The sequence below is a fragment of the Piliocolobus tephrosceles genome, chromosome 15 (assembly GCF_002776525.5).
Source record: "Piliocolobus tephrosceles isolate RC106 chromosome 15, ASM277652v3, whole genome shotgun sequence".
In the NCBI taxonomy this organism is placed as follows: Eukaryota; Metazoa; Chordata; class Mammalia; order Primates; family Cercopithecidae; genus Piliocolobus; species Piliocolobus tephrosceles.
In genome coordinates, this window is record NC_045448.1 from 44,086,356 (window position 1) to 44,111,594 (window position 25,239).

The 25,239-nt window shown below is 35.1% G+C and overlaps 1 protein-coding gene across 1 annotated transcript in view; it reads right to left on the minus strand.

The window, feature by feature from the left end:
* LRPPRC (leucine rich pentatricopeptide repeat containing) overlaps window positions 1-25,239 on the minus strand; it is a 123,665-nt gene that overhangs the window by 43,661 nt on the left and 54,765 nt on the right. Inside the window, exons 15-25 of the mRNA XM_026456105.1 lie at window positions 24,935-24,962; window positions 23,972-24,029; window positions 22,784-22,890; window positions 22,495-22,572; window positions 22,110-22,154; window positions 21,640-21,753; window positions 20,497-20,627; window positions 19,718-19,803; window positions 18,086-18,293; window positions 8,650-8,774; window positions 8,080-8,186 (exon numbers count right to left, since the gene is read on the minus strand). Coding sequence (XP_026311890.1) covers window positions 8,080-8,186; window positions 8,650-8,774; window positions 18,086-18,293; window positions 19,718-19,803; window positions 20,497-20,627; window positions 21,640-21,753; window positions 22,110-22,154; window positions 22,495-22,572; window positions 22,784-22,890; window positions 23,972-24,029; window positions 24,935-24,962 — 1,087 coding nt within the window. The remainder of the gene's footprint in view (window positions 1-8,079; window positions 8,187-8,649; window positions 8,775-18,085; window positions 18,294-19,717; window positions 19,804-20,496; window positions 20,628-21,639; window positions 21,754-22,109; window positions 22,155-22,494; window positions 22,573-22,783; window positions 22,891-23,971; window positions 24,030-24,934; window positions 24,963-25,239) is intronic.

Here is a 25,239-nt window from a genome sequence, read left to right on the forward strand (position 1 = left end):
CACTCTCTCTCTTGAAGACACACACACTCTTACTTTAAATATTCCAATAGACTCAGGAGACAAAAATTATCAACACACACACACACTTACTGTAAATATTCCAATAGACTCAGGAGACAAAAATTATCAATGTTACACAAAGTAACAATTGTCACAATAATAAACCATTGGCTTTCATTTTTAAAAGAAAATGCTTTGCAAAATTCACAGTGATAAAAGTACTCTAATGACTTTTGCCTAGCACCTAAAACTAAATGTTTAGACAGCAAAACAAGCTAAGTACTTTAACATTGGTTTATAGTCTTAGTTTATTTAAACAATTGAGACATATGTTACATCCTCAATTCGAAATTACTATTGTTTGGTCAATAAGTCTGGCTTCAAAGCACTTATTTTACAATTTTGGACACTGGAATAAAATACAAAGCATTTCAACATAATTCCAAAGATTTGTCACTCTATAGTATTTTCATCATCTGTAAGAGGGCTTCACCGTTAAATACTACATTTCAATCACAGCATTATAAGAAAACTACATACTCATTAGCCCTGGCTGCTCCAGTCTAGAGGAGGTACCTTTACTGCTTTCTCCACTCACTTCTGTTGATCAAACCGGGTATCCCTTGAATCTAACCTCTTATTTGTAAGTCCTCATTATTTTTAATTAAAAAAATAACATTGTGCAATGTTAAATTAAGTACTGAAGTGGAAACTAACATCTTGCAGCTCTGGTGGGATGACAGAAAAACTGGTAGACTAGAAGTTGGATAACTTGTTCTCATTTCTTGTATCCACTTTTTGGGATACAAGAAATCACTGATGAATAAATTAGTCATTGAAATGTAGTCTCAAATACTATTAATATCTACATTCAGGCACAATTTCTTCTCAATGATTTTTCTTACGTTATTTGTTTTGTTTCACATGTGTAATACTGAAAATGAAAGCAATGTCAATATATACTAAAAGCCCTTGAAAAATTATGAAATAATCCTCTTCAGAACATGGCAAAATGCAAGGGCTACACTCACTTACAACTTTCAATATTATTGCTGATCCAAATGCCAACAATCTAAACAGCACAACTTTTATGACATACTCTTTCTGTTTGTGGCTGATTAATCTGCCTGTCTTTGGCAAGACCGTCGATTTATATGGCAGATTTTCCCATGTTTCATTTTGAAATTGAGAACTTTAAATATAAATCTCAATCATCAAAAGAACATCTAGGTCAGATTAACTTAATCTCCTAGGCTGCTGTAATAGTCAAGATTTCTGGCTTATCTCTTAACATCTTACTGAATTTTAAACACTGCAAGTTGAAAGCAGAAGTAGAAAATGTAATAAAAACATGGAGAAGAATAGAATTCTAATTGGGATGTTAAATATAACATCAAAAAACAGTTAATGTTAATTAAACTCATCTTTAGTTCTTTCTGTGTTGCTACATACAATCTATCTAATGAATAGTGAGGATAAAATAATTATTTTTATAGAAACAATTGCATGTTTGTTTCCACCTGAGCTACTGTGCTTCAAACCACAACTTTCTGCAGTTGCAATTCACTACTAAGTTTACTTGTACAGGGGAAAAAAGTAATCCAAAGCCAAAAATAATTGTCATTACTTTAATTTCATTACAACACTCTGATGTAAATTTACCATAAAAGCTTATCATAAACTTCTATGTATACTAGTAAAAATAGATATCCAATAATTATTACCTGTTAAGTAAAAAGAAATGAAAGTTTTTCTACTGCATTTCAAACTCTGTCTCAAGGAAGGTTATCCTGAATTTAACGCAAATGGAAATTTTCACCTGTTCTGATTTTTCTTGCCACTACTGCTGGAGATGTCAAATGAAAGCAACAACAAAAACCGCCCGCCCTAGCCTCATGTCCCCTAGTCAACACAGTAGGAGGAAAAACCATGTCCTCAAGGGCTTTAAAGAAGGGACAAAGACAAGAACATGCTGGAGAAGGTGGCATGCACCTGTAGTCCCAGCTACTTGGGAAGCTGAAACAGGAGAACTGCTTGAGGCCAGAAGTTCAAGGCTGCAGTGTGTTACGACTGCACCTGTGAATAGCCAATGCACTCCAGTCTGGGTAACATAGTGTGATCCCCGTCTCTTAAAAAAAAAACAACATCCCCACCCTAACCTAAGTACTGTTCAAGTACAACTGACCTGTGAACAACACAGGGGTTAGAGTTTGACCATCTGTGCAGTCAAAAATCCACATATAACTTTTGACTTCCCAAAGACTGAACTACTAAGTCTACAGGTGACTGAAGTCTTACCAATAACAAATAATTGATTAATGCATATTTTGTATGTTACATGTATTATATACTATATCCTTACAATAAAGTAAGCTACAGAAAGAAAATCGTAAGAAAGAGAAAATACATTTACAGTATTGTATTTTTTGAAACTGTAAATTTATGACACCTTTTTACAAGATGAATTTCTATCTGAAATGGCAGGCAACCAGAGGTGCAAACCTCAATCTACAGTACGTATCAAGCAATTCAACCTTTTCTTGAAATGTCACAACTTTACTTCTTAGAAGCACTTCCAGCATCACTAGTGATACTGTGTATGGATGTCATGGTGTTATTCAAAATAATTACAGTAATACAGTATGTACTACAGTGAATTTAATGTACTTATGACTAGTATTTTGTTACTTTTGTTTACATTTCTCTCAGCTGTGAATGGCAGCATGTATAGTCTATGTGTAAGTTTTGATAAATGTTAACATCTAATAATAGATTTGTATATGTTTTGTGGTAGCAAATGATAAGACAGACTAGAATCTGCCTATATTTTAAGCATTCATGACATACCTTTTTCTTAATATTTGCAGTATTTCTAGGCTATGCAGTTCATCTGCAAGTTTTTTTAAATCTCCAAAAACTTTTCCAATATAGTTACTGAAAAAAAGCCTACATGTAAGTGGACCTAAACAATCCAAACCTATGTTGTTCCAGGATCAACTATATTTATCCCCATAGCTAGCACAGAACAAGGGAGCAAGAAAGGTCTCATGGTTCTTATTAAATCTTTTAGCATTTGTCCTTTTCTCTAAAATTTTCCAAGATAGACTTGAAGACCATGTATAATAAGGGGGAAAATATGAACTAAAAATTATCCACCTGACCAGGTGTTATAGGAGATACTAAACAAACTCACGAAAGAAGGGGGTATACATTTACATGAGAACTGACATATCTTGAAATTTTGGAGGACAAGACAAAAAAACAAAAACAAACAAATGAAAAGAAAAACCCTAGCTCTAAAATCCATTGTCTGTGTATAGGATTCACCCTGGCTTATTAAGGAAGGCAAATGGGATAAAAAGTCCTGAATTAGTAACAAAAAGATCACTGGAATCCAAACTTTTGGTCTTAAAAGTCATCAAAAGAGTTTTTCCCCCTACTGAGGAGAGATCAAAATTTACTCTGGCTGCAGTGTGATGGAAAAGCAAAATAGCAAATAAGGAGAGAGGGAAAAGTCAAGAAAGAGGAATTCTGGAGAAAGGGAAGTTGTTTTTGACAGTTCAGATATTGAGGGGTCATGAGATCACGGAGGTAGGAAGGTACAGGGGAACCAACAGAAAACAGAAACTCAGGGCCTGGTTTCAAATTCCGTAACTACTATACGTTAAGTATCCTTTATCCAAAATGCTTGTGACCAGAAGCATTTCAGATTTCAGATTTTTCTGACTTTTGGATTATCTGTATTATTTACTAGTTGCACATCCCAAATTCGAAAATCCAAAATCTTGTAAGCATTATTTTTAATGGCCACATCATTCCATTTCATAAACAAACTGAAGTTCATTTGCGCCCTTTCTCCTTTGAGAAAAACTTTCACTGTTACAGGTAATAATCATAATTTACATCTTTACCTACTTTGGTTTTCAGATCATTTAGGCTCATTTAGGATCATTTCTCAAAAGTGGGTCAAATGTCATTACCATTTTGAAAGCCCCTGATACATAAAGACAGCAATGTTGTCATGACTGTATGGATGGGATCTCCTTTATGGTTCCTATAGCAGAGCCGGAACTAAAACTCAGGGTTCCTGAGTGCTAGTCCAATACTCCTATTGCTAGAAATTATGGTAAAATAAGGCATTTCTCTGTAAACAAACAAACAGAAAAATGACTTCATTCTTTTAGTCTATGATCTTTTCAGGTACTTCATTTACCTCCCAGGAAGAAAGTGTTGCAGACCATATCAAGTATCACTTTTCGGGTTACTCATTCTTTTTTTTCAAGACCAGGCAGAGATTATATACACAAGCAAAAAAGTTAAATAACATTATGAAATGTAACCATATTAAAGGTTTTCTATCAAGAAATATATTATTGAATTTAACCCTTACCCCTTTGAGCAGTTCTGCAATCACTTACTGAATGCCTGTCATGTGCCAGGCACTGCTAGGTTCTCAGAACCAACACAAAGATAAGAAAAAAATTCTGGCTGGGCGAGGTGGCTCAAGCCTGTAATCCCGGCACTTTGGGAGGCCGAGACGGGCGGATCACGGGGTCAGGAGATCGAGACCATCCTGGCTAACACGGTGAAACCCCGTCTCTACTGAAAATACAAAAAACGAGCCGGGCGAGGTGGCGGGCGCCTGTAGTCCCAGCTACTCGGGAGGCTGAGGCAGGAGAATGGCGTAAACCCGGGAGGCGGAGCTTGCAGTGAGCCGAGATCCGGCCACCGCACTCCAGCCCTGGCGACAGAGCGAGACTCTGTCTCAAAAAAAAAAAAAAAAAAGAAAAAGAAAAAAATTCTGCTTTAAACTTAGCATTTCGGCCGGGCGCGGTGGCTCAAGCCTGTAATCCCAGCACTTTGGGAGGCCGAGACGGGCGGATCACGAGGTCAGGAGATCGAGACCATCCTGGCTAACACGGTGAAACCCCGTCTCTACTAAAAAAAAATACAAAAAAACTAGCCGGGCGAGGTGGCGGGCGCCTGTAGTCCCAGCTACTCGGGAGGCTGAGGCAGGAGAATGGCATAAACCCGGGAGGCAGAGCTTGCAGTGAGCTGAGATCCGGCCACTGCACTCCAGTCGGGGCGACAGAGCGAGACTCCGCCTCAAAAAAAAAAAAAACAAAACAAAACAAACAAACAAACAAAAAAAATAAACTTAGCATTTCTTACTCTAACCTCTTCCCTTGGGTTTGATTCCCAAGAGTTCTTGAGACAGTTAGCCTACAGAGGATGTATCTGCAGAAGAGATAAAAAGATTGACTTCTACACAGGAAAGAATGGCATAGAGAAGGAAGGGAATCAAATTAACATTTATTACATGTCTGATAATGTACCAGACATTCCAGATGTCATTTTATTAGTGTTATCTAACAAGAGTTCTAAGAGGCAGAAGGATAAAGAGAGGAACCTCTTTGCTGCCTCAGGGCCCTTGCACAGGCAGTTCCTTCTGCTTGGAATGCTTTAGTCTCTACTGTAAGTGGAAACGCACAATTCACCTTTTAATTCTCACCCCAAACACTGCTACACTCAAAATTAGGGTAATGGTGGTGGATTTTTAAGACACTTTACTCAGTCATCTCAAATGCTATGTAAATGACGGATAGAGACCTGAGTTAACAGAAAATAGGATGAATTAACATAGGTACAAGATAAACGGAGCTCTTAGATCTGACACAGTATCTCCTATCATGAACCCTTAAAGGTGGCATTGGCAGATTTCTTCATCTGAAACCTCCAGAATGAAGCTCTTTAGCGAAGGTGATTGATAGCATTTGCATTGCTTCCGAGTTGGACCAGTTTCTCCTTCCCTCTTTCCTTTCCCTCTCAGTCTTTCTCTCTTCCCTTCATTCTAGTTGAAGAGATAGACCTTTAATAACAGAATCTACGGAATGTAGTAATTGCTGTAAGATGAAGTGTTATAGAAAGGACTTTTTTCAGACTAGGTCTTTCTGAGGATTGCTTGTGTCCAGGAGGTCAAGGCTGCAGTAAGCTAAGCCACCACTGTACTACACAGTCTGGGTAACAAAGCAAGACCCTGTCTCAAAAAAAAAAAAAAAAAAAAAGACTGGAGACTGTCAAATGTACTACATGTAACACATGATACACATATGCCAACTCATTTTAAAAACAAACAAACAAAAAAACAGGTCATATTTACTACACACTGAACCTTGCCTATGACTGGTTTATCTAATTATTTCCACAATGCTTCAAATACAAAGCAAGTCTGGAAATTCAACCATAGTGAATCTACCCAATGATAAGACACTACTGCTTTTTTTGGGAATGCTAAAAATGTTGCTCATGACTTGTAGTATTCTTTCTGTAAAGCTATTCTTTACCCTTTAAAAAACTTTGTACACACCTACTATGAAAATTCTGTCACCAGCAGACAGCCATTCCTAAATGTGGTTGTACTCTGGCAAAGCTCTAAGTAATTAAGAGGCAGTCTCCTCTTGCCTATTCATGTGACAAACATGTACCTTATGCTGAACATCGTATTTTGAATTACATGAGGTAAAGAAGACAACCCTTGCCCCTTTAAGGGGCAAAGGAATTATTATTATTGATCACTTACCATAATCCAGGAAACATGCAAGCTGATTTACCTACATTATGTGATTAAATCTTAAAGACAGATATTATGTTCTCTTTTATACATGAGGAAGCTTAGAAAGGTTTAGTAACTTGTCCATTATCACATAAGCAGGTAGATGGCAAAACAAGACATCACTCTTTTGCCTCTGGCTCTATCACATCTTACTACACAAAGACAGGCACATGCTTTCCTCCTGTAGAACCTCTCAAAGCTGAGCTTCATTTCTGCTCTGATCAGTGACCTGTTAATACTGACACTGTACATATAGGGCAGCAGAACTCAATAGCCAGACAGCTCTTCTCAGGTTTGGATTCACTGTACTTTCAGAAGTGAATGTGGAAGAAATTATACCATTTTCTAGAAAATGTAAATGAACCACTTAAACTACAGAAGCGCCTGTCCAAGATAGCACGATAGCACGCTCCACTGTCTGCTGACAAGTGGGCAGACTGAGTCATAAAATGAAAAGAGAAGAAAGTTCTGAATTGATTTCACAGTCCTCCTTTTCTATACTACACCGTTCTCTTCAAAAAACATCAGGAGGAAAAAAATATAGTTTTCTGGGTTCTGTGCCCACATTTTCAGTTTCATGATAAGCAGTCATCAATATACAAATAAGGAGGTCAAACACCACTGTTGCATCCTGTCCCCTGTGTATTTTTGGAAAACAACACTGACTAAAAGCAAAGTATAATCTGAGAAAACCCATGATTATTGATGTATTTATAAGTTAACAGTTTTAATCACATGAAATAATGTTTCTTAAGGCAATGGGTCCATCTTCTGTGAAATGTTTTGTTTTCTTAGTGGATGCAGAATTGCTTAATAGTGAAATTAATCACAATTTGGACAGACTTTTACAGTTAGCCCTTGACTTATCAATTCCACCAAGCAATATTTAGTAAAGCCTAGATAAAATATACTAATCCTAAATAGGCCAGGTTTGTCACCTACCATTTCCCATAAGCTGCTTACCATGGTGGAAAAAAAAAAAAAAAGAAGAAGAGGAAAATTTAAATTAAATGCCAAACAGTTGCAGACAGCACTTGTTTGGCTGATTAACTTGTAGACAAGCATTACAAATAAATCTGAGCATGGTCTGCAGCAAATTAAATTCCACTGCTTTTAAGAACAAAGAATTCTTTGGCAAAGAGGATTAGCAACTTTACACCCCGGAATGCCAGTTTAATTTAATTGTTCCACAATCCAAGATTTAATATGCAAATATCATTTTGATATATAATAGTGAATTTAACAAAGTGAGGAAACAAATTTAATATACAACCAGACTGCCTCTTCTGAACTGTAATTATATACAATAAAGAAGCTGGCCGAGATCCCCCTCCCCCCACATTATTGGGATTGAATTCTATTAACATGAATCAGAACAAGTGTAATTAAAGGTTAAAATTTTTAAATGTATTCTAATTAAGAGTCTAAATAGCTCTACAATTAGAATACTGTAGTTAAGATCACACCTCAATGATCTTCTTGGCCTCTTTGTAATTTCCTGTTTGTAGGAAGGCAAAGAAGAGATCATAAAGCATCATCATTTCACCTTGTTCTTGGCTCACAAAGTCCATTGCTAGGGAGGAGAGAAAAAATACACATATTAGGAGAAAAAAAAAAACCAGAAAAACAGTATCATATGAAGTTCTAGACAAATACAAGAAAAATTTATTTTAAAAAACAAATATTAAGAATAACTTAAAGATTATAGCTATATGGACTAATTAAGTACCTAACAGAGTAGCTTCAAAGAGAACTAGTGAGGATAAGGGTAAAAAAAATCTTCATAAAGGCAGATCACCAAGAAGTAGAACACAAAAATAATAGACACTTTTTCAAAATGAACAGTTACTGAAATCAAGAACATGTATAGTATTGGAAACCTACCCGATATTTTTCTTTTAGATTTCACAAGTATAAAGAAAGTTTATCTGAATGTGCTGGCCTTCTGCTGAAGTTTCTCTTAACAACACACTAAGATTAAATAAGCAAGAAGGGGAAAAAATCCAACAACAGTAAGATATTAGAAAGTGACTAACCTTTCTGAATTAGATCAGTCTCGCCTTTCTCTATCAGTTTACACAAGATATCATGCATCCTTGGTAATATTTTATACTTTTCACAGCAGTCAATGGCGACATCAAGAGCAGTAGATAGGTCATCCCTTAGAAGCAAAAAAATTAACGAATAAAATAAATCTAATTCAGCTTAGTCTCTCAGTAATACTTTAGAGAGGTGTTTAATGACCAGTTAATATGTAAACAACTGAGCTTTACTTAAGGTAGAGAACCACAAAGCTAAAATGGGGGGAAAGAAACGATTTCTCTATATAAGTAAATGTTCAGAATATATACATCATCAGCAGTCCACTATTTACTCTGCTTCATCTTTTATTTCATGTGTTAAAGAGTACTTTTTTAAAAAAGTCCAAATAGATTAAGGCATTCTCTGATTTTATTATAAATTCTGACTTCATGTAGTAAGTTGCTGTAAGAATGTATTATTTCTAGTCAGACACCGTGGCTCTCGGCTGTAATCCCAGCAGTTTGGGAGGCTGAGGCTGGTGGATCACCTGAGGTGAGTCAGGAGTTCGAGACCAGCCTGGCCAATAGAGTGAAATCCCGTCTCTACTAAAAATACAAAAATTAGCCACGCATGGTGATGAGTGCCTGTAGTCCCAGTTACTCCGGCAGCTGAGGTAGGAGAATCGTTTAAACTGGGAGGCGGAGGTTGCGGTGAGCCGAGATCATGCCATTGCACTCCAGGGTGAGTGACAGAGCAAGACTCCATCTCAAAAAATAAAAAAAAGAATGTATTATTTCTGAAAGCAAGGACTAATGTCAAATACTTTTTTTCCAATCATTTACGTGCCTTTAACAATTGTACCTCAACAATTTCAGATTTGGTAAACGTTATTAAATGTCCACCAATAATAGCTAATAAGGAATTTTCAAGCAGTTTTCATCTTTATCATAATATGTTTTGTACTGCCACCTTACTAGCCAAGTAGGAAATAACCTCAAGTTTCATATATATAGGAACTTACTATTGAGAAAACGAGGATATATTCATGTTGGTCAGTGGATTCTAGGAGAATTCTAAATGCTTTTTTCATTAAAGGGTAAGCTTTTAAAAATTATTTCCAATTATAAATTCAAGCCCTCTTTTATGTGGTGAGAAATTAAAATGAAAAGATACTGTCATTAAATCCGTTTCTTGTGTGTGTGTGTGTGTGTGTGTGTATGTGTGTGTGTGTGTGTGTGTGTGTGACGGAGTCTCGCTCTGTCTCCCAGGCTGGAGTGCAGTGGCGCCATCTCGGCTCACTGCAAGCTCCGCCTCCAAGGTTCACGCCATTCTCCTGCCTCAGTCTCCGAGTAGCTGGGACTACAGGCGCCCGCCACCTCACCCGGCTAGTTTTTTGTATTTTTAGTAGAAACGGGGTTTCACCATGTTAGCCAGGATGGTCTTGATCTCCTGACCTCGTGATCCGCCCGCCTCGGCCTCCCCGTAGTGCTGGGATTACAGGCATGAGCCACCGCGCCCGGCGAAATCAGTTCCTTAAACAGTGTGGTACTATATTCTTGTGGGTCCTTAAAAAGTAGTCTTCCCCCCTTTAAAAGGACAACGTCGGCCGGGCGCGGTGGCTCAAGCCTGTAATCCCAGCACTTTGGGAGGCCGAGACGGGCAGATCACGAGGTCAGGAGATGGAGACCATCCTGGCTAACACGGTGAAACCGTCTCTACTAAAAAATACAAAAAACTAGCCGGGCGAGGTGGCGGGCGCCTGTGGTCCCAGCTACTCGGGAGGCTGAGGCAGGAGAATGGCGTAAAGCCAGAAGGCGGAGCTCGCAGTGAGCCGAGATCCGGCCACTGCACTCCAGCCTGGCCAACACAGCGAGACTCCCTCTCAAACAAACAAACAAACAAACAAAAAAGGACAATGTCAGTATGAGAAATATTTAAGATCTTGCAAGACTGGGCATGGTGGCTCACGCCTGTAATCCCAGCACTTTGGGAGGCCGAGGAGGGTGGATCACCTGAGGTCGGGGTGTGAGACCAGACTGACCAACACGAAGAAACCCCGTCTCTACTAAAAAATACAAAATTAGCCAGGCGTGATGGCGCATGCCTGTAATCCCAGCTACTCCGGAGGCTGAGGCAGGAGAATCCCTTGAATCCGGGAGGTGGAGGTTGTAGTTAGCTGAGATCGTGCCACTGCACTCCAGCCTGGGCAACAAGAGTGAAACTGTTTCCAAAAAAAAAAAAGAAAAAAAATCCTTTGGAAAAATTATAGAAATTATATGATTCAATTCTACTTGCCACCCCCTTTTACTTTCAAAGAAATAAAGAAATTGGGGCATCTAGCTGATTTGATTAAGGCTAACAGGTAAACAGAGCAAGCAAGTCGTTGGACTTCCCATTGTCAGTTCAGTACATCTAATTACACATTATGCTTTATTAAAAGTACTGGTATCTGAATAATCTAAAAAAGTGGTGCCATTTAGAATAAGAAATTAAAGATTTATGAAAAGAGAGTATGAAAGGTATTTTTAAAAGAGGCATGGTTAGAGACATGGCTCCAAGTACAACTAGTGACAATTAGTGAAAATCTTTGTAGAGAATATAAATTTCTCATACACAAAACAGTTTTCAAAATCAGAAAGTCCTTTTATACTTTCCGTTAAAGCCTTCACGTTTTTGTCCCTTACACAAATGTTACACTGCCCTAAATTGAATTACTATTTTACCTAGATTTGATTTTAAGCCATACTAAAAAAGTAAAAGACAACGAAGAAATGTTAATTTTGTTGCAATAATACTGACACAGTGAAAACGAGCCTATCCTGATGGAACTCTTACCTTATCCCCTTACTAAGCCCTGTTTACAGTGCATCCTCTGGCACCCCACAGAGTCATTTGAATTTTTGTCATTTGGGGTGAAGACTAAATTACAGGTTAATTTCAAAACCGCACGTAGATGTTGCAGGCTAGATTACTGTCATACAAGAGAAATGGTACAGTAGCTACTACATATGATATAAAGCTTTATATAATCAGTATTTTCCCTTACCTCAGACACAGGTTCAGTTATTGCCCTTCTATAATTCTGCTTAACGAAAAACTACTAAAACATTTTTTAAGAGCAAAGCTAACACATACAATTTTTTTTTTAAGCAGCATGATTTGCTTTTCCAGATCAATTCCCAAACTAGAATAGTATTGTCTCAATTGTATTTCCCCCTACATTAGGTCAAAGCTATCAATAAATGAATGAATAATTGTTCTGTCAATCAAAGCGACATGTTAATAGTCTTTGGTCTCCAAATATATGCTTCTGAAGATTATACATGTTCAGAACAACAACAGAAAAGGCAAGGATAGCAACATGGAAATAATTCATATACTTGTAATTTTAAGTACCAACGTTACTGCTCTTAGGATGCCAACAAAATGAATTAGAAATTTATAATGAAATACCTCATACAAAGTGTACTGGAGATAAAAATTAAGTTAATGACTAGTCAGTTCTTCAGTCCCTGTTATCTAATTCTGACTTGTGGTTGGATCATGTCATTTTAAAAGATAAAAATTTACATTCCCCACATAATTTATGTCACTATTAATCTTTCATATTAAAGCTTGAAAACTTAGGTGATGATGGAAATGAAAAATATGTTTAAAAGCACCTAAAATTTGCATTGCTATGAAGATAGCTGTGTAGTCATAGGACTTTGGGATTTCCATCCCAACTGATAAGAGTACTTATGCTACTCAGCCGTAGTAATGTGATACATTTCTAGAAGTGGTGATGAAAAGCAGGTTATCACAACAGCTGAACTCAAGGACATTTGGGTTCCCTCTTAGTTCTAATAGGTTCTATGACTCTGTGCTTATTAGGTTCATCTAAACTGTTCTGCACAAGCAGAGAAAATCGTCAGGTGAAAATACCACTTTTATTAGGCAGGATGAAATCAGTAAGGGAAGCACAATATCAAAAGGAGAAAGGTAAAAACTGCTTTACAGCCAAAATGTGGGACCACACATTACCAATCAGTCTACCTCTAGCTTCTGTCATCCAAAGTGATCTGTGAATTTCGTTGAGTGCTAGAAATGATTTAAAAATCCTACTAAGAAATAACAATAATCCTTTGAAGAAATTAATGTTGACACATTAATTTTACATTCGAAACTTTGAGCCCATGCTTGTATCAGCATATATGCATAATTCCTAAAAGTTTTACATACAAATATTTAAAGGCTCACTCCTAATAAAAATTTAGTCAATGCTTTCACAAATGACACTAAAAGAAAAATCAACTGTATAGCATACTATTATCCCTTTTAAAAAAAATCAAGACAACCCCCCCAAAATTTCAGTAGATTACATAATTTTCATGCATAAAACTACATACACTAATAAAAAGCATTTTAAAAAGCAGTATTTTGTTTGGTGCAAATTAAAAATATAAGCTTTACAAAAATTCTGTGAGTCTATGAAATTAAGGTAAAATTGAGGAAAAGATTCTGTAATTCTAAATTTTAAGGACATATATATGAGATAGGCTGGGTCCAGCAAGAAATTTGGAAACTTAAAATAGCGTTAAATTCATTAGCTTGAATGGACTCACTTGGCCTGTATCAAAATTCATTCTAGAATCTAGAATTCAGTTCTTAAGGGAACATGACTACACAGAACTACTATAAACTACAATTTCTTATTATTACATGGACAAACATCCAGAAAAATAAGCTTGAAGCTCAGATGGCAAATCTGATAGTACGACTTGTTTGAGTCCTCGTTCTGAAACTGAAGTATGCTATAACGTCACTGACAGAAAAACAACCACCACGTAAGTTTGCTGGACAGACATTTCTATGGGACATCCACCAATCATAAAACTATCTACTTGGAGATACCAAGAAACACGTACTCCTAACTCATATACATTCCTCAATACATACAGCTGTAAAATCATAAATGTGTTTCATACAATCTGGAATTGTTAACACAACCACGAGTGACAACTATCTATTCATCTATCAGTAGCTTTAAATTTAGTCTCGTAACTTACACTAAGTAACTTTCTAATCCCAGAGAGTATACTTAAACAACAAAAGAGATGACAAATACTGATTTCTTTTTTATTGGAATAAAGTACTTTAACCTTATACATTGTTAGTGAAGTGGCAATTTATGTAAAGGGTCTTCCTTACTGAAATGCTCTCAAATCTGAAATCACTACAGAAAAGAGGGGCTGTGGGGAGAGAAAAAAGTTTAAAAAAGAAAAAACAAACAAAAACCAAACTGAACTCCTTTAAAACAAACTCTCTTACAAATCCTAAGCAGATGTTCAATATGGGAAGAAACCAATTCAAGAGAAGCCATCATCTTCACAAAAATTATTCTGTTAAGAGAACCAGCACTTGAAAGAGCTAAATGTTTTTTTTTCTGTTCATCATCTATAAATGAGGAATCTTCAAGGAGACTGGTGTTGCAATTACAACTAATCCTCCCCAAAAAATTAACTGTGTTGAAGGCTTTGTAATTTCCCTAGGTACAATTTAGCTGTCACTTACTTTAAAATTTACTCAAACATGCGTTCCGAACAGCACTAACTTCACATGTCAAGTGCTTTCCAGCCAATTGAGTCTAAACTGGAAGTCGGTGTTAAACAACTGAATGATTAGACAAGATAGCTCATTTCCCTGCTCTTTTGTTCAGAATAAAATGCCACATTTACATTATCAGGCTCAACAGGATTTTCTGACAGAGGGAGAAAAAACCCTACTGCACACTGTCCGTACTAAGCACATGAAGCCTGTCATTTACCAATCATCCTTCAAAAAGCAATAGCCATGAATGTAACTTAATTACGACCCAATGATCCTTGACGAAAAATCATCTTATCACTGTCCTGTTCCCCTAGGGCAAATGAACCACTTTTTGTCCTTTGGCACTGATGATGCTAAATTCTTAATTGCAATAATGGAGTAAAAGAGCCAAACCTCCTTAATTTCCTTTCAGCACATAAGGAGTTTTACTCTAGAAGGCAAGCATTCCTATAAATAATAAAAGTATCCAGTAAATATGAACATGCTAAAATTGAAGGGGAGCATGTATAACAGAATCATCAACATTTAAAAAAGCCTATTTCCCATTTATGTATCATATTAAAGTGTTATCAGTGAGTTCCAAAAACATTGTTACAAGTTCATCTTAGAGAAATTGTGACCTTTATGAAGAACTCAAGATTAATTTAGCAAGAGTTCTGGGAAGACAGCATATATGAAGTTCATGATACACTTAAATGAAATGCATATGTACATATACAGATTATAACACAAACCAGCACAAAAAAATCCTTAATGAAAAGCAGAAATTAAAGCTGCTTTGATCACTTGCACTAACACAATCCAGTTAAACAGCTTCAGTTATTTTTTAATGCAATGCAATGAAACCAAAATGGATCAGGTATAAAACAAGTGAATCTGAAACTGCATCATACCAATTTTTATGCTTTAAAATCTGATGGCCCAGACTTTATTAATTTCATTTCCTTGACCATAACATGAAGACTAATAAAAAACTCTTTTAACCTATTTTAAAGCATTTCTTTTTCCTTATTGTGACGGATTGCTGTCATCTCCATGAATCAGGCATGACTTCAATAAAAGAAATACATTTTAAGACAAAAAACTTACAAAAGAAAATGTTTGAAATAATATTCATTTGGACTACATGTAAAATATGTGGCTTAGAGACTGTAATGTAATGTAAATGAAACACAAAAATTTTGTTCAACTGCAAATTTTTTTTCCATTCAATGCAAGTATTTTCATTTTGATAATACAAAAGCAGGTTAGCTTACCAACTTCTTTATAATTTTCCAAATCTGTTATTGTTTTGGAATTCCCTTGGCAAATGAATAAAAACAAAATGTATTTCTTCCATACCCATAAAGCATTTTTACATTGTCTAAGTAACACAAACTAACATAGTATTAATTTCTCCTGTGTTTTGTCCAATGCTGGAAAAGTCAGTTCAGAATTAAGATCCACTGAATCTTAAAGAGATTATCTTTCTAAGGAACTCAGTCTCATGGATTTGCTCCAGAATTACAACATGAAAGTGATATTCTCTTTAGAGTCTTTTGCAGTGACACGCCAAAAAGATGCCTGCCTTTGAATGAAAGGGTGATTTATGATGATGTTTAAAAATGTTTTTTATAATTTTATCACAAGTTTGAAAAAAAAAAAGCTCATTTGCCAGATGAGCTCATACCTGCTGAGGTCAATTACATGATATTACTGAAGATCATGCACATTTAATCAAATCAAATACACATAGACTTTTTGGCAGGCTAGTGTGGTTAATCCTAGCACTTGTCATGATTCTGAATTAATTAGCTATCTTCCATCAGTTGGAGAAAACACAATTGAGAAAAAGTTTCAAAGTCAGGGTTTTACTCCAGCATTTCCCCTGACTATGAATGTTTCTGCTGTTTTCTGCAATTTTATAAATATAAAATTTCCTTTATCTTTTTTTATTATTGTCCTGACTCTGCAAGAGTCAATAGCCCTTTTTATTAGGATAGATGAAACTGAAAGACCTCATCATGGAGACTGCATTGGCAAAGTTTAAAAAAAAAAAAAACTAGGCAAATAAAAATAGAATAATTAAAATAAAATAAAAATAGAAGATATACATATCTGAAAGTAGTAAAACACCAAAAATGAAAAGACACTAATTTAGATTTCTTTAGCTCATTTAGCAGGGAGAGCCAAATTTGACTGAGACACAGAAATATATGACTTCAGGATATAATCAGAAGCACAGAGGATGCTCTAGGTTAACATCTGAATTCCACAGTTTCCATTTTCCCATGGTAAGCTCTCCTTGGTTAATAAGCCCCATCTGCAGACGTCTTTTGGAAAGCTTTCACTTCTCCTCTGTCTTCAAAGTATTTCTATTTGTAAGATACTTTTCTACGATGGCCTCATTTTCACTGTTAATTATTTTATTTTTGCCCAGTAGTGTAGGAGGGTCTAATTCTTCTGGGCACTGGGCCCATTTCTTTCAAATCCTTCTGTAGAGGTGCACATGCAATTTGCAGAAATGGGTCTTTTAAGCAATCAAAAAAAATTCTAATAGGAAGCATATTAATTATAGGATTTCTATATAAAATTGGCTGTGAATATGATAACTCAGTAACACAGTCATTATTTGAATCACTATTTCTTTAACAGGATGTAATGCTGAGACTGTGGAGGTTAAGATTTGGCCAATCATCTAACATGATAATTGTTTTTGATTGGATGGCAAAGGAATGATTTCATGTGTGCATGCATATATACACACATTTCTTAACAGAAAGTTAGTTAAAAGAGATGGTTTTTATTATACATTTAAAATTCAACACTAAATCATTTATTATATTCAATTAATTATACTCTCTAATAAAGAAAGAAAAACTACCAGAAATTTGGGGAAAACATGAGAACCATTAAAATACATATTTTTCTCCTGGCATTGACAGGACAATGTCCACACTACATCGACAGTGAGATATTTCTGTGTTTCAGTCAAATTTGGCTCTGTCCTGTTAACTGAAATCAAGAAATCTAAATTAGTATATTTTCGTTTTCAGAGTTTCATTACTTTCAGATACATATATCTTCTATTTTATTTTATTTTAATTATCTTCTATTTTTGTTTGCCTAGGGTTTTCTAATACTACTTTGCCAGTGCAGTTGCCATGTAATGCAGATTACAAACTATATTAAGCTATGAAAAAGCTGACAAAGATGATCTAGGAAATTTAAAAAGCAAAACAGAAAACAAAAACAAATACAAAAGAAAAAGGTAAGTTATGCTTAGTCATCTTACTAAAATGTTTTATTCATTACAAAATAGACTGATTGTATGGTTTACACTGCAAATAATGCCTTAAATTGAGCACCAACAAGAGCATTTCAAATGGAAAAATTACCAAACTCAGTAAACTTTGCCCTATCAGCAAAATTCATCTCCTACAACATTTATCAAAGCCAGAAATAACTGTAATGGTATATGTATTTAAAATACTTTGTGAAGAAAAGGAGCACTGAAGATGCTTCTACACTTATTACCTGAATAACTAACAGTCAAGACACATACTCAAAAGCCCCAGAAGATCCTTTCTTTCTTATATTTATTAGTAACACTTATCAGGCTCAAAACTGGGAAAAACTAGATTCAATTTCAAGTAATCATATGCTCCTACAAAAAAGCACCAGGGACCATCCCATTGATACATAAAGCTACAGGACCACAGTGATTTTAAACGTCACAGAGTTCGTATTAGTCCTCTTACTCTGTGGCAAATGACCTCCAAGGAATCCCCATCATGAGAGTATTTACAAAGTATAATCCGAAAATTACTAGACTCATTCTTTTAATGCCAACATTTAAAATTCAAAATTCAATTAACTTACTTTTCCAGGTATACAGTGACCAATGGGAAACTTATGTTGGTGGATGGTTTTGCTAACCCTAGAGTCACGATGGCTTCATGCAACTGTTTTACTGTTTCAATTTCACCTCTTAAAGCTGCGCCATTTAGGATGTGGAAAAAGGACAAGACTGTGGAATCTTTGATAGGAACATCCTTCTTTTTCATCTCCTTCAGAATGTTAATAGCATCTACAATGAAGTAACACAAAAGACCCTTAGGTAATTTCATGTAGGGAAAACAAACTGCTATTAAAACAGCATTTCAAGCCCAGCAGGAATGTAAATTCTAGTGTATAATGCCGATTTCAAGTTAATTACTACTTGCATTTCTAAACGAGACTACAATTATAAATCCACAATAGCATGGTTTTATCATTTCCCTGCAACTTTGACTACAAATTATAGATAGGGACTGTGTCCCCACTCTGTACCACATAACCCTGTACGGTCTGCCCTATAGCTGTAAGATCCTCCTAAATGGATGCTTTTATCATTCAGAGCTAACATCTGCTAAATCACACCATTGTTTCTTCAGCAGATGGCTTGTCAGGAGGCCAGATAATAAAGATGTGTTTACACTGTATATACAGCCAGACTAATGGTCTGATACCGATAGGGCCTGTTTGCTATGTCGATACTAATTAGCCAAGCAGAGCCAATGAAAGCTTTCCAAAAGACTGCATGTTAATACATTAGATTCATTAAGCTTCATTAGGAAGGCAGAAACAAACATTTTAGGATATGGAATAAGTGCATTTTTATAATGTTGTTCTTAATTATTACACAGACAAAATATTTTGACCACTTTACAAAAAGTGATTAAATAAAAAAAAATAGGATAATCCTTATAGTTAGAAAGGTGTCCTAGGAAAAAATTCAATGTTCTAATAAACGATTTTCTCCAAACATTTTTCCCTATAATAAAATTAAAACAATCTTTTCTGAAATCTAAGGAAAAGAGGAAGGCTAAAAAGGAAGTTTCAAAATAAAGTCAAATCAGAAAGTTAAAAAACAAGCAAATAGTATGAATGTATTATCAAGTGTAATTAATTTTATTAGGCTTAACATTATCTCAACAATGAGAAAATCTGAGTACGCAAATCAGCTGTGTAATCAGCTAAGCTTTTTCCATGAACCATTAAGTAAAAATCTTAATTAAAATAAAAACTTTGAAGTATATATTTTGTTAATGTTATTAAAAAGTAAGGCAAAGACTACTGCAAAATTCAGAAGTATATATTAGGTTACGTTTATAGGTTTTACGTTCAGGCTTCAGACCTTCTTAAGCAAAAACAGAGCCATTAGTGCAGGCATATAAGCAAATTGTGCCATAAGTCATGATCTTCAAACTCAATCCAAACAGCAATGCTAATAAAAACTAGCTGCAGAAATGCAAAAAGCACTGAGCTGTGCAAATGTAAATGACAAGCTTGCCAATCCATTAAAACTAATGGCCTACACTGTCCATGCAGCTCTGGTTGGATTCACATGCAAATTTGTATGCAAAGTGTTCAAGCACTTTGCAGGACATGATATCCATTAATATCAATTCACGTGTTATTCCAGTGGCAAGATACTCGCATCACATATTTCCTTTATGTGCTGAGGCTTACCTTGGAGCCTGCCATGCTTTGCCAATACTCTTACAAGGCCTACATACTTGCTGGTGTCAAGGACAGCAGATGAATCTAAGCGGTCGCTAAAAATTAAAGCCACATTTATGTTATTTTAAAAGTCAACTAACTGCTAAAAGAACAGCAACATCCATTTAATCACTTTTCAAAAGCGCATCAGAAGACCTGAACTAATGTCGGCCTCTACGCTTCAGTTAGGATTTCTTTAAGTCATATACAAGTTCACATGAAATTATATTCAAATTGACTAGTGAAGTAAAAGTCCAACACTACATATATATTGCATCACTCCATCTGCAAAGGATACTTATGCTTTAAGTGATTCTAACCTTCATCACGAATAATGAAATACCCAAAAAGACACTTTTACTTGAAAAATCTAACAGGATTGGAAACCGAAGGTACCTGAGAAATGGAGACAATTTTATTTCCACTACAATATAGAAAGGGAAATGTTATCAAGCCTCATAAAACAGTCACCATCACCACTGTTGTGATATGGAGATATATAATCAATGGAAAAAAATCTTTGGTTCTAAGGACTAGAATGTCTTATCATACTTAAACAAAGACACTTTGCGGAACATAAGCTACAATTAATTAAAGAGCCTTATAATATGAAATTTCAAAAACACTGACAACAAAAGAATTTTTTAAAATGACAGTATATAATAGAGTAATATTCCATCTAGATAATCTATCAAGGTCTGTAGAGCAGAATAAATGTTGACAACTTGTTTCGGTGCCAGGGTACTCACAATTCTTCTTTCAAGTTTAAGGCATCTTCTGCATTATCATGTCGACAACATAAATTTATTAAAACTGCATAACCACTGATAACCATGTCTGATTCATATTTTGCTTTCAATTCAAGGGCTTTTTGCATATTCTAAAATACAGCATAGAAGTGAAAAAGAAGAAATCAGTGTGAAGGTAAAAATGTCACATTTTTAGCTTTAATGTTCAGAGTTTAGAAAAAGTTAATAGTACTTTAAAAATAAATGGTTTCATGTTAACAACCTGACTCTGCCCCTTGGTATTTTTATTCACCTCTAAAAAGTGGGCAAGTCTTATACATGTAGGGGTTAAAAGATGTGTTATCTGTAATATAAAATGGCCATTGTTTATGCCAAATTTGATGTTTTAGGCTTTGTGTATGGTATTATTTTAAAAAGACTTCCAGATTAAGTAATTCCTAAATCAAACCCTAATCACAGTCTAATTTCAGGATGCAGAATTATGTATCATTGAGAAGTTTCTCAGTCTAGTTTAGTATCCAAGTAATGTGAAGAAATATTTTAGAATTTAACAGTAGCGGGTGATAATCATAAAATTAGCCATGATATTTTTTCCTAAAACTACAAGCTTATGGCTCAATTATACTGAACTAGAAACTGACAAACAGTCTAGTGATATCCCACAAATTGCAGACATACACTAAAATGAACACCAAGTACAGCTGGACGCCCGCTGAAAAAAGGCAAGGGACCCTTTATCTCAGAAAGAGCTTTTTTCCAGCAGGAAAATGGAATTTCAATCCCTGCATTAACAACCTAGTAATATTTGACTTGCAAATGACTACTGCGTGTATCAGTTGCTTGACAATCTAGATATAAGAGACCGGAGCCATGGCTTGAAAGGACATTTGGCATGTATGATAAACCTATCACAGCTGTTACTATCATTCACTTTGCAGATTATCGTAAACAAACTACAGCAACCCGAAAACATGCCATTCAAGGTGTAGCTGAAATTAGTTAACCTTTCATTTAATTGCATTCTTTACAAGCCTGAAGTATAATGATCAATCGTAAAAATCATAAATATTATATTTGGTTTTTCTTATTATCTATCAATAATTTTTTGCCTTAATAACATTTAAGTATTAAAACAAATGTTACCTCTTGGGAACAAAGCGCTAATATGAGTTGCTTTAGGACATCTCTTATAGGTTGATTTTCAGCTTTTAATGTTTCAAGTCTAGACTCCAATTCAGATGACCTAAGTCGCACAGTCTACAGAAAAGAAAAAAGAAAAGAAAAATTTCCTGAAAAAGGAAAGCTATCCCTTTTGTCACTCTTCCCTTTAAACTGACTTTCCTTTCTACTTTCCTAAATGTCATAAATGCTATCAGGGATATGAATTGGGGATCCATGGATGGACTCCAGAGGTTTACAAATCTCCTGAGATTATATGCAAATTTCTTAAATATGTTGATTTTTCTGAGGTGGGAAACAGGTTTTACCAACTTCTCAGAGGTATACAAGATGATAAAAATGTGAGCAATCACTGGTTTTATAAGTATACAACCCAGAATACTCATTAAATATGGTTACTATAGCATGTAGTACCTAGTCAAAATCCTACTTACTTTTCGAGAGTCTAAATCCTCACTGTCAACCAACATATAAGCATCCTAAAATTGAAATTCAAATTAGCACAGAATTAGAAAACATACATAAAAACACATCAGCAAACATCAAAACTAAATTTTGTAAGTCTTACCTCATATTACTATTTTTCATCTTTCCAAAATTTTAGACATTCTTTTCATACTTTATTAATGTAATTAATGTTTTAAATATATTTATGAATATATAAATAGTATTTATGAACAATCAATGAAAAGCTTTGTTTTAATGGCTGTCATTGAAATAAATTTTTTTTCTGGCCAAAAGCATCATATTTAAATAAAATTTTAACATGCTATTATATATAAATTAAGCATTTTTCCAGTTGATTGCTATTTCACACACCTTAATCAATTCAGGAACATGGTAGCTATCCAGTAGATTACGAATGCCTCTGTAGATATTTTCAGGAATTTTTACATTCTGTGAGAAGGGAAGGAGGGGGGGAAAAACCTGAGTTTTAGTCAACTAAACTGAAATTTGTCTAACAGAAATTATCTCAGACATAATTTAAGTCTCCAACTCTTGCATGTCATTGAGAAGTGGTCTGGTTGTACTTAAAAGCAGCAATTTCAAATCTAATAGATACATGTCAGGCAGGACAGGCATTATATAGCAAAAAATGAAATGGTACCATCTCCTTCAGCTGATGGAAGTATTGTCTCAAACGCTCCTCCTTGGCCTGTACCTCTGAGTCACTCATGCTGTCAATCAAGTTATAAAGAAAATAGCCAACAGCTTCTGTGGAAAAAAACAAGAGAAAGCATTCCACTAAAATTACCGAGACTGTCATGTTATCAAGATTAATTTATAAGAAATCATTTTGGTGTGAGATGTCACCCTGATGAGAGGCTCTGAAATGGCAACAATGATCACTGAGGCATAGAGATTATGTGGTTTGGGAGCACATATCTAACTGGTGAGTGAAAGGAATATTAATTATTTTCAGACCGAGTGACAGCTTTTCAGTACTGAATCTTACTTCAATCTATTTTTTTTCCACCACTCTGTGACAGAAGTGGTTCTGCCCAAGGCCTTACCCCTTTCCTGTCCAAATCACAAGTAATAAGAATAAATAAATGTCTTGTACACATTTCTATACTATTTTGTTTGTGGACAATATTTAGGGAAGCACATAAAATTAGAAAGCATTATTAAATGTTGAGTATAGAAAGTTAAATAATTTTAATAAGCAGATACAGTAATCCTGTGGAGAGCTACCTATTAGCCAATGAAAAACCAAGATTAACAAAGATGTTTTGTAACAACAGCAATTTTCCTTTGCATTCAAGCATAAAACGTATAGGGCCATGTTACAATAATACCTAGGATAGAAATGTAAATTTTCAAGAAGGGTACCATCTTACAGAAAACTATATATTCTAAACTTCATTATGTGAAAAATGAAAATCATTAAATGTCAAAACAATGTATTTGGGACAATAAATTATATTTAAGTGGAAATCCACAAGAACCTTTCCTACGTTTTATGTTTAAAATTAACTACACCTGCAAAATATTAAAAGCACATAAATACTAAGAATCACTGATTTTTAAGCCTATTTCCATAGGTGTTAGAAGAAACATTTCCCCAATATCTGAAAAGAAAAAGCCTCCCAACTCCGTCTTTAGAAATAATAATTGTAACAAAACCAAACACTTCAGATATTAAAATGTGTAATCAATATAAAGACTTATAACCAAATGTTTTCAAATTTCACTTTTAAGAATAAAGTGTTTACTGCTGTAATCCTCCTAACCCATCATTACACAGAAGAATGGATTTGTGGATAAGTTACAATCATCGAAATTGAAACGCTACCCGTTGGTCCTGGAGGCTCCTGGCAATAACGTCCATCCTTGTACAACAATTCTGTTATCTGGTAAGACAGAAAAATCGTGCATTGCAGCAAGAGAAGCAAAGAAAAACAAATATAATCTGAAATTGAATTCTTGAAATAATAAAACCTCTCCCCAGTAAGGTATTATTCTGTATCATAGTAATTCAAAACCACCCCCACCCACCAAGGAGATTGTTTTGTTTTAAATAATAGGTTTGTCTTTTAAAAACAAAAACAAATCCATGTTGAAGGAAAACTGCAATGTTTTGTGAAATGCCACAAAGAAAGACTCTAAACTGATTTATAAATTGATATATAAACATCACTTTGCATGAACTGTTATAAACAGAAAAGAGCTTATAGGAATTATTGACCAATATTATTCCTCATTATATTGTTTTTGGTCTTGTTGACACTGCACTGGTTTCCTCATTTTGTATTAAGTTTTACTGAAATACAAAGCAAAATATCCTGAACTGCTACATGACTTACATTTTTCAGATATTTAATAACAATTTCCATTCCTCTTAATGAGACTAAAACAAAAGGGGTCTAAAGATTAAAGTGTCTATTCTCATGGATTTTTTTTTAATTTCCAACTTTTATTTTAAGTTCAGGGGTACATGTGCAGGATGTGCAGGTTTGTTACACAGGTAAATGTGTGCCACGGTGCTTTGCTGCACAGATCATCCCATCACCCAGGTATTATGCCCAGCATTCATTAGCTGTTCTTCCTGATCCTCTCCCTCCTCCCATTGGATTCTTATCAGTTGAATTCACAAACACTAAAAGACACACATAACAATTATTTTTCAACATTAACTGTCGGCAAAATTTTAAAAGAAAACCAAATATAGGTTTCATGATAAAAATTATTACATAACCTATGGTATTGGCTTGTAACGTTAAAAACACCTATGATTTGCAATATGAGGGGTACTTACCTTGCTCCAAAGATTTATATTCATAGACCTGCAGAGGGCAGCAAAGGATCGAAAATAAGCCCAGGTTTAAAAAACATTAAGTTAAAATGCATACTTGTAATATGTACAGATCAAAGTATTAAAATTAATAAGTAAATAAATGTTTGCTGTATCAGGATGAATTTTCAGGACAAGGTAATATAGAAAGGCTGACACTCACCCATTTCAAATATTCCAAATAGGCCAGGCCTTGGTGGCTCAGACCTGCAATCCCAGCACTTTGGGAGGCCAAGGCAGGCGGATCATCTGAGGTCACGAGTTTGAGA